At 37.9% G+C, this 10,579-nt stretch overlaps 1 protein-coding gene across 1 annotated transcript in view; it reads right to left on the reverse strand.

Moving 5' to 3' along the window:
* Window positions 1-8,370: 8,370 nt before the first annotated feature.
* Window positions 8,371-10,579, reverse strand: part of RPS23 (ribosomal protein S23) — a 9,824-nt gene continuing 7,615 nt past the window's right edge. The window contains exons 4-5 of the mRNA XM_085322056.1: window positions 9,842-9,962; window positions 8,371-8,566 (exon numbers count right to left, since the gene is read on the reverse strand). Coding sequence (XP_085178182.1) covers window positions 8,420-8,566; window positions 9,842-9,962 — 268 coding nt within the window. The 3' untranslated portion in view covers window positions 8,371-8,419. The remainder of the gene's footprint in view (window positions 8,567-9,841; window positions 9,963-10,579) is intronic.

Consider the following 10,579-nt stretch of genomic DNA (forward strand, 5'->3'; position numbering starts at 1 on the left):
TTGGTGTAGTTAAATTCTTTTGACAATGATTTGGAATTAATAATGAAAGCACATCATTTATCCCATTCTGGATCATAATCTGAGAAAAACATTTTTCCATGTTGGATTTATGAAATATGGCCTCCTGTTCATGTAACAGGACAGCAGAAACATTGCCTTTTTTAGCATTTATGGTAACATATGCTTGATAATTGCATCCATATCCCATTTTCATATTTAAGGGAGATTTATGCAAGAGGAAAAACAAAAAACACATAACAGTTATAGGAGCCACATTTAGAGGGTTAAATGTTCATGCCAACTCCATGATCTTTATTGCTGCTGCAGTGGAATAAAGGAACACCTTCAAGTACTATTTTCAGTACTAGTGTTTAGACTTTGAGGAACTTCAGTTGCCAAGATACTGCTGTGCAAAATGTATAGTCATAATTTCATAGATATTTCTTAGAGACAAGCTCTTCCTGTTTTTGTCTTGGAATCCGAAACTGTGGTGTAGCAATACTATTCATAATACAGTTTGACCAGTTGGGTTTCTTCACTATAGACAAGACTGCTTATTACAAGTCTGTGAAATATCGCTGTCCTGCTCTGAATGTTAGCATCTCATCCATGTCACACTGTGCATCAGGCTATGTAACGTACAGCATGTAAGTAGAGCCAGAAGAAAGCAGATATGAATGAGTCTGGGAGAATATATTCCAGACACTTTTTCCACTCCATCAGCATCCTGCTGTACCTTAATCTTTTCCTCTTTTATTCAAGAATTAAAAGCAAAACAAAATTTCTATGTACATAAKAAATCAATAATTCTTTTTCTTTTAGGTGCAGGAATTCTCAATGCACCACACTGCTTTCTACCTTAATTTATCATTTGCAAACAAAATTGAGGATTATTTGGAAAAGACATTGTGCATTGCATTACACTTAAGATTTCCTCTGTCAGAGACACTTGTCTAATGGATGGCTGTACACAGTGGGATACTGCTTTGTCAGTATCTTGACAGTCACACTCTAACTCACAGACATCCTCTGCCAGTAATCARTCTCCTAGATACCTTACAGCCACACATTCACTTGACTAGAAATTCAAGTTGTTACCAGTTTCTGAAGCTGTCTCTGCCGTGTTTCCTTCCTGCTGATAAAGCCCTTCCAAATTCGTCTGCAGTGCCTTGACCTTGTTCCCACAGCTACTTAGACATGATGATGATAATTGATAACATGAAATGGATGAGCAATCTGAAAATTTCCCCACCCCACTACAATTCTTAATCTTCTCGCACCATAAATATCTAAGTAACAGAGCAGTATTGTCATCAGCATCATGTTTTCCTGAAATTTGTCCAGGACGTTACTAAACAAAAATTCAGGACAGTTAGAAATAGCCTAAGCTTAGACTGAGAAACAAATAAGGGATAACRTAAATATGGGAGTCAAAGAGAGATACAATCCTAGTTAGGTAACTACTTTCTAATGAGTTAAGTGTTAGGTAGGCGTCTAATTCACTCTTCAGATCTATGCCTTAATGTCTTGTGGAACATTTAACACAAAAGGCTTATGTTCAAAAATCTTACTCTATTTCAAAATCAGGTTAACTGCAGCACTGTTTTGTAATTTTATTTAGCAAATCTTTAGAGGATTCTTAGATCTGAACTTCGGGTTTCAGCTACATATGTTATCTGAAATATTGCAGAACAGAAGAAAGAACTTTTCAGGATCCAGAGTTTTGTGAGTTTGCTCAGTTGTTCATCCCTGCTAATCTGGRAAGACATATTGAGGACCATTGCTTTCAGAGACTTTTTCTTAAGAGAACTGACTCATACCTGCCCTTGGTTACAAGATCAGCCAGGAGAACAAATCTTAAGTATTCAGCTAAGCCAAAAATATGCTTTTCTTTGGAATGCAATTACTAACTACATAATCCCTCTTTTTGTCAGCACAAACACGTTACAATTTAACCTCCAATCTGGTCTGCCAGAAGGTTTCTAGTTGGTTGGTTTTGGTTACTAAAAGAAATGTTCGCTAGTTAAATTAAATGCTTGTTTTCACAAGAGTAAATGCACTGAGCTAGTTAATTAGAGCTCAGTATGGTGAAGTAATCAATATTAATTCCTGTTGCAACTCTGTGAAGTTCAGTAAAACTTTTTCAAGAACTTTTTTTTTTTCTATTTACTACTGCAATTTAATAATTGTGGACATTTTAGTTTTATTGCCCAGCACAAAAGAAAATGAGTTCTCTTTCCTCTGAACTGTGGAGTTGCAACTAATTTCTCCAAAATTCTCTCTTCTCGAGGATACAGWGTGCCTGTATATCTGTGCACTTTTTAATAACAGGTAGGCTTTCGAAAGTGTGTTGAAGAGGATCTGTTTAGAGCATCTCTCAGCAACAAGTTTTTACCATCTAGAAGAAAAAGGTGTAGATAAAAAGTTCATAGTTGCAAAACTGCCACATCAAAGAGCTGTAGCATTAATTCCTAAATTTCAAAAGCCAAGAAAGCAGCCATACTAAGAGAGTAGTCCAGAAGAGAAGAACCGTGTACTGAATGCTCAGGAAGATTTAGAAAGGTGTTATGCCTATTTTTATGTCCTAGTTTTCATTAGAGCCTTAAAGTGTCTTTAAAATACCCTATACCACAAGAAAACTTTCACTTAACCACTTGAGAGCTTATTGTAACTGTCACCTATTGAAGATTAATTTCTGCTTAAAATGAGAGAACAGTTTACTGCTGTGTTTGAGTAGAGAATCGTTTTACAGAATCTTGCCTCAGACATCATCTTTTTCTCAAACTTGTTAGAAWACAACATGTTTTTCTGTAGTATTATTTTTCAATAATGTTGTTAGTACAACACATTGGAAGAGGTAGCCCTATTAGGCTGTGTGCTTCTCTGTGGTTCTGCTAGCCTCAGCAGCAGAGGCCAGGTGGAGGAAGATACTGTTCAGGTACTTCATTTTCCCATGTTTGTTGCTGCCCAGGATTAGCCTATAGCTAGAAAAGGAGCTCTGTGAGCAGATATTCACCAGTCACCAAAACCAAAGTCTGATATTGGATCTGTCTCTTCTGGAATACATCACCTTGAAACGTGAAGGCTTATCTTAATGATTGTTGCCTCTGCTGATTGATGCCACTCCACTTCCAGAGGTAGCTGGAGCCCGTAGCATGGTGGAACACTGGCTGAGCGTGAGTGTAAAAAGATTTGGCAGAGTGCAGGAATGAACAAATCCTTTTTTCCTTTGCACTTGATCCAAATCAAATACTGAACTGAATTTTGGTGGATTCCAGCAAGGCTTCACTTGGCCAAGCATTGATCGCTTCACTAGGCTTTACAAGGTTCATTCTCTTGTGTCTAGTACTGTGTCCAGTCTGGTATAACTGGCTTCTGATTAGCCAAGTGCTTTAGTATTTATACAAATTCTGCTAATAAAGTAGAAACATAGACTGCTGAATCTACCAGACAAGTTCATCTCTGTTCTTGGAACTGTCTGGACTCCCTTCTACTCTGGAGGATTTGGGTTGTATAACGCATAGTTGTAAGGCTTATTTTTTAGGCTTAAAACCATTTAATAGTGATCTGGTGATTAGGTTTGACTCATCCTCTTTTGACTTCTTTTCTGTGGCATCCAGAGAACACAAGTTTTTTCTGAGCTATGACAGAATCCACAGAAACATTTATTTGCTGGAAGAATCGTGATGCCTAAGTGCTGACTAGATCTGTGACCTTGTAGATGTGTTCATAAAGCAAATGATAACATTGAGCTCAAAACATGCTACTAGTTTTAATAATTTTATGCTTTTCTTTTCCTGCTCCCAGTTCTGTGCATTCTCCTAGTCCTTGTAGCTAATATTATCCCTTCATCTTAATGATAGCTTAGTCTCACTTCTGCTACATTGCAAGAAATTAAAAAAGCCCCTAATTTAACCAAATCTGTTAAAGGTACACATGCCTGATGCAGTAATAAGCATTTGTATTCTCTTCCATGCTTTCCAGTCTAACATGGCTTCAGCTGAATTTGCTTCATAAGCTCTTGTGTTTGTAAATGGCTGGTAGCCGCCATTTAGATGCCTAAAGGCAATAAGGAAACAGAAAGTATCCCGTTCTCTTAACAGGAAACTCATTCAATCAGTTAAAAGCTGGATTTGCCAATTTGAAGGTTTCCTTTGTTAAAGTGCACATAAACAACTTTTCCATTTGCACCTTTTATTTTTCAGCTTTCCTGCTCATTGTAATGACAGCAACATCTAGTGGCAAGATTACCTCACAACAATACCCTACATTCAGAAACTAATATAGAGCCGTTTACCTCCCCAGTAAATCGTTGTATCTCCTCTTGTGCTTTGCTTTACCAGATTGACTTTAGAATTTGAAAGGTTAAATAAAGTCATACTTTAATAGTATTTTTTGCTAGCTGCAATAGGATCCTTTTCCAAAGGTGTATCACTGAAAACCATACTTGCAACTTTTGCTAAACAAAAAAAAAAGCAAGTTAAAATAACAAAAACCAGGCTCAATTTGCTGGAATAACAAAACTGAAGCTGGTGGTTCTCTGAGATGAAATAATATAGCTCCTGCAGAAACTGACCTGGGATCCCAACACTAGCAGTTATTTATGATAACATTTGCACATTTGCACATATAAGATGAAGATTTCTAGATTAAGATAACTGACTAGAATCTGTCTCTGCTGTCAGGAACTGGGGCCAGACCAGCAAGCTTTGAACYGTAGTTCAATGGTCAGGTTTGCTAGTCCATTACCTTTTGATCTTGCTATAATCAAACTCACTTACTATAATTACTATAATCAAACTCACCTTAAAAAAATGGCTAAGTTCTACTTGTTATGCATGTAATTGTGCAGTTGATTTTTCTCACATGTATGTCTACACTTGATTYGATGCAAAGTATTTGTAAATACAGCTGTACTATTGGCAGCCAATTTTTTCAAACCTGGCTGTCTCCTTACATTGTTCTTCTCTAGATCAGGGCTAGAATTCAGAGACTTTGTAGAACAATATGTATGCATCTCTACTAAGGCCTATATGAGATTATTGCATCTGCATTCCATGTTTCACAGAAGCATTAGACACAGCCACAGTAGACGTATGCTAAGGACATAACTGGGATTTCTGGGCATACGATAGCATGGTTGAAGTTACTGTGCATAAACAGTAGCTTAGATTCAGTGAAGCTGAAATACTGAGCAGATGTAGATGCTCAAAATCCATCTGCATAGCATCTTGGATGAAAAGAGAAGACATTCAGAACACATTACCATCAGTTAACTCTGCTATATAAGAAGAAAGGAGGACTAAGACAGCGCAGAACACTAGTGATACTGGATACTCACTCTAGGGAGCGGGGGGATAGTTGATGGCATGGTCATTCCAACCTCTACTCTTGACTTATGCTCCAATGTGCTGGTTGACTTAAGTGCCCCACAGGCACTTCGATTTCAACCATATCCAAGTCTGRCAGAGGTTCAAAAATACCTCTTCCTATTAGTTTGTCATGTAAACCATGCCTTGAATCATGTTGTCTTTTCCTCACCTTATCACCAACTGTTTTGCAACAGCAGGAATTCTGCTGCTTCTTCAGCACTCTTCTTCTACGGCTCTTGCTGTCTCAAACTCTTTCTTCTCTATACCAAAGACCTCTTTGCCTCCTTTTCTTCCRTTCTCTCCTAAGAGCACAGAATGCACCTACCTTCTTTATTCTTGCTTTCTTCTTCCTCTGCTGATGGAGAACCAGTTGCAAAACTTGGTTCAGAGACACACTCTCTTGCCTCTCTGCCCCATTTGCTTGGCATTTGCAGGGCAGTGCAGAGCCAGCACAAAGCTGGCAGAAATCTTCAAACTGCATTTCACCAGTTGGAAATCTGTCCTAAGGAATGTACATAAAAATCTTGATCAGCCTACTCTCAGATGTTTAAGAGTAAGCAAACTGATCTGAAAAGCTGTCTAAAGCAGTGTGCAAGTAACACTAAAGAGGCACTAAGTAAAGGCCTCGTTCCAAAAGTTATTAAAGGGTATTAAAGTCAGGTTACAGTAGAGGGAGTCTTAATTCTGGAATCACAGATGGAATCTTTTCCAATGTTCCCCCCACAGTTGAAAAGGAACTGCAACCAAACTTAAATTCATTTTGACAGTGGTTACAGCATTTACAAGGGAAAATCAGGTTCAATATTGCTTCTGTGCCTGATTTGAAGCAAGGATTTAAACCTAGATCTCACAAATTCCCTGATGACTAAACTACAAAATACTAAGTGGTAGAAATTCTCAATCTGTTGTTGAATTTATTGTTTTCATATAAATTAGTTGAATAATATTTGAAGCAGAGCTTCTTAGATGAACACACAGATGAATTGTGATTATAATGTGAGAATTGTTTACACTCCAACTTCAGCCAAATAAATATTTTATTTTATTGCATAAAATAGCTCTAACATGAAACAAAGAACCCAGCCATCCACTGTAGAAGCTTTGTGTAAAATGTATTTTCAATGGCCAGATTCAAAGTAAAAGGATTTTAGCAGAATGGAGGACCTAACAATGATTTAAAGGCTAAGTTAGGGAGAATTTGGCCACTTTGTTGATGAGGCCAAATTATTATTCTGTGTTTTGCTAGATGCATCATCTGTGTTTCAGGTTGATGTTGAAAAATTGGAAAAGAGAGAAAGATCATTCAAGATACAAAAAAAAAAAGAAAAAAAAAATCTTCTGCAACTTGCCCCAAAACATTTTTTTCAGGTAGTTTGATTATGGTACGGAGATCTTACAAAAGATACACACACAAAGATACATCTAGCAAAGATAAAGCCAGAAGCCTTACTGAAAATTAAAGATGTATTAAAGTCAGTAACATAACAGTTAAATGATGACAGGTAACACCTGTAATCAACTAAAAGAAGTGGGTGTCTTCACATCAGGAAGATTTGCATAAGCCAGGGTAGGTAGTTTTAATTCACACTTCGTATGAAGGCAACAGGGTAAAGTTCTATAGGCTGAGTAGGACAGGAGATCAGATCTCTTCAAGCCCTAAACCAGAGGAACTGTCAGGTGTCATTGCCTGTCTTCGCACTAGAAACTAGAATTGTTTCCATGAATACATGTTATTTTCAACGTTTCCAGTGACCATTTTCAACTTCAGGAAGGCTGTTCTCCAAAAATATGTTATTTCTCTTTCTCTTTCCAACTTTGCTGCTTGAGGGGATGTTTTGATCCCTGATGAAATAGTCCCACAGAAACATCAGGGTTCTTTTGGGCTAACCCAGCATAAGAAATTCATTTCTATTCCTATGGGAACAGTTTTGTGACCAACAAGATGACTCAAGATAAAATTCCAGCTACAGTAGACTGGTGTCTCTTAAGAGTCCATAATTAAGTTCCAAATTACGTGGATATTTCTCAAGCAGTACGTATGTTCAACGGCCAAACAGATCAGCAAAATCATAGTACTTCAGGCTTTAAATAAACCCAACATAGTTATCTGACAAAAGGAACTATTTAGTATCCAAGTAAGTATAGTTAGCCTCTACTCCAGGACAAAAAAACAAAATGAACCAAAAAAAAAAACAACAAAAAAAAACAACTTTCAGTGATATTTTATAAGCTGGAATTACCTCTCTAAAATAAAGAGAAATGGCTAGCAAAACATCACAGCAGGTATCTTCTGATGGAGAGAGATCTGATCTTGCTGCCTCTCAAAGAAACTGCATTCTTTTAAATGTTCCATAGATAGGTAGACTAATACTAAGAGAGGAATATCCTCCCTCAAGTTTTTGAAATCTTMGTATAAGAGAGTAAAACAAGGAGACTTGTAGAAGCTATTCCAAGTGGGATACTTGAGTATCATAAGGATATCGTAAGGATGGAACACTGAAGAGATCATTTAACCCACSACACACATCATCGTGCGTATCTTAACAGTGTCTCAAAACTTGCTAGTATCAGCTCTGATGTTGTTGCAAGTTTTAGCTGCTGCAGACTATTACTACCACTCTTGGTGCACATATCACCTGCCTGCTTTGTACTGAACCACATGATGTGTGCCAGGATCATACGATGCCCTCCTTTTTATGCTCTTACAGCAGTCTGGCCCTTGTAAGTTAGGATGGAGCAAAAATTGGAGAACTTTCCATAATTCTACGATGTAGCCTACGTACATCGGTCTCAGTCAGTTGTGTTATACTTGGACCCAAAGTTTGCTCTGGCTTTTTTCTACATCAAAGCATTCCTTAGAGAAGGAAAAGCTAGCTACAAACAAACAAAAACAGTGACAGTGTGCCCACACCATTTGAGGTATTTTACCTGCAGATACTAGATTAAGAAAAAAAAAATAAAAACCACCATAAGCCACCTTACATAACAAGCATAGGAGTTTTTCCAATCAAAAGTTTTATTGATATTCTTAGCAGATCAGTTTCAGTTCATGATCTTGGTCTCTCCTTCTTGCCCTTATATAAAGCCAACAGAGAAACATTGGCTACTTTGACAACTTTGAAACGAACTCCAGGAATGTCACCCACAGCATGACCCTTACGACCAAAGCCGGCAACCAGAACTTCATCGTTTTCCTAGAATGAAAGATAGTACAGTTACACAGCTATAAGCTTGTACACACTTCTGCATTAGCTTACATTAAATTTGAGCCATACCACAGACCTCCAAAGGAAAGAGYGAAAGGACAGGAAACACTGACAGCAGTTGATTGATACCTAAGTTATCACAGAATCAGTAAGGTTGGAAGGGACCTCTGGAGATCATCTAGTCCAACCCCCCTGCTCAGCAGCGTCACCTACAGCATGTTAGACAGGGTTGCATCCAGGCAGGCCTTGAATATCTCCAGAGAAGGAGACTCCACAACCTCTCTGGGCAACCTGTTCCAGTGCTCTGTCACTCTCACAGGGAAGAAATTCCCTAATGACTATCAGGCAGTTTCTTTATATASGATCATGGGAAAATCCAGGTTGGAAGGGACCTCAGGAGGTCTCTAAACCAATTTCCTGCTCAAGTTGCTCAGCTATGTGAGTGRACCAGGTTGTTCAGGGCTCTTCAGGARCAGGCAAGGTGCAGTGCAGCTCAAGGCCCCTCTCTGAGCTTTACAGATCAAGTGAAATGAAAAACAAGCCAAAACAAAATGATGAAAAAGGAAACGCAAAGGAAGTGGAGAGGGAACAACTGGTCACTGTTCCACTCAACATGATTACAAGCTGCTCAGGGCAACCGTCAACCAGCAGGTTAAAGCAAACCCAATACACAGCTCTCACTTGCTTTCACACCACACCCCAATGCTCAGTAGAAATCCCGGCCACAGCAAAAATTAAAGGCAAAAAAAAAAAAAAAGAAAAATCCAGATTGCAGAAGGGAATAGATATCTCCATGAAGTGCAATTCCCCTGATGCTTGTGCAACCTCTAGAGCAGCTGTCTGCAAGAAGCTGGAAGGCTACAAACCAGGGGGCAGTCATGCTATTTCTGCTGTTTCTCATACTCCTGAAGTATTATATTTATTTTAATTTGGAAAAAAATAGGAAAAGTTATGAACACAGTTGTGATCATTCTTCCCTAAATTATGGAACATTATCCCCTTCAGTATTTTGGAGAAGGAGAGCACAAACTAAGGTGTCATTTCACTTGCAGTAATGCTGCTGAGGGCTGGCTTAGCTTAGCAAGTGGAAAGTATAAAAACACTTCTGGCATTTTGTCATCTATATCTGTAGATATAGTATTAAGATACACACAGTTCAAAATACCATGAACCTTATCCAGTCATTGTCTGATTCCATCAATTATGTGTTTCTTCACTTTCACGTACAACTTTCCATAGGTTGTTTCTTGAAAAATTATTCACCTCAATGAAGTTTAGGCAACCATCGTTGGGAACAAAAGCTGTTATTTTTTTGCCATTCTTGATCAGCTGGACTCTGACACATTTTCTGATAGCAGAATTGGGCTGCTTAGCTTCTACTCCACTAAAATGGAAGCACAGAAAAACAYATTAGTGAAAATCTGTTTGAAAAATTAGCACATATCCATTATATGAATCCATCCATGAATTACTATATTATTTTATTCTAACTCTAAGTTGCACCTGTATTTCGAATCCCAAATTATCAGTGATTTATTTGAAGCTATCCAATATCTAAAGGTTTAACTGCTAAACAAAGTAAAATTGGAAGGAGTGTGTCCCCAAGAYAAATACCAACTAATTAAAAATTTGAAAAATTAAAAAAACATCTTGGGGCCCTGAACAATGGTATAAATCATTCAAAAACTGGCAGCATCCAAACAAAAAGACAAACTTCTAACAAAAATACAGAAGAAAAGTAGATACATCTTTGAAACATACTGACTGCATCAAACAAACCACACACACAGAACTTACCCCCCTCCCCATAAACTAAATTGAAGTGTGTGGTAAAATTCTTATGTCCTTTCATTACAGAGAATAAAAACAATTTCAAAAACAACATTAAGTGCATAAGAACAGATACCTTTCAGCACTATCACTTAGAAAAATGAACCAGTATACAGCAGCTACAAAATAACCGCGATTGGCACGCTACAGCTGGGGGCTGCCACCCCCGCC

This window comes from Rhea americana, unplaced genomic scaffold (genome assembly GCF_003343005.1).
Source record: "Rhea americana isolate MKP2758 unplaced genomic scaffold, rheAme1 scaffold_74, whole genome shotgun sequence".
In the NCBI taxonomy this organism is placed as follows: domain Eukaryota; kingdom Metazoa; phylum Chordata; class Aves; order Rheiformes; family Rheidae; genus Rhea; species Rhea americana.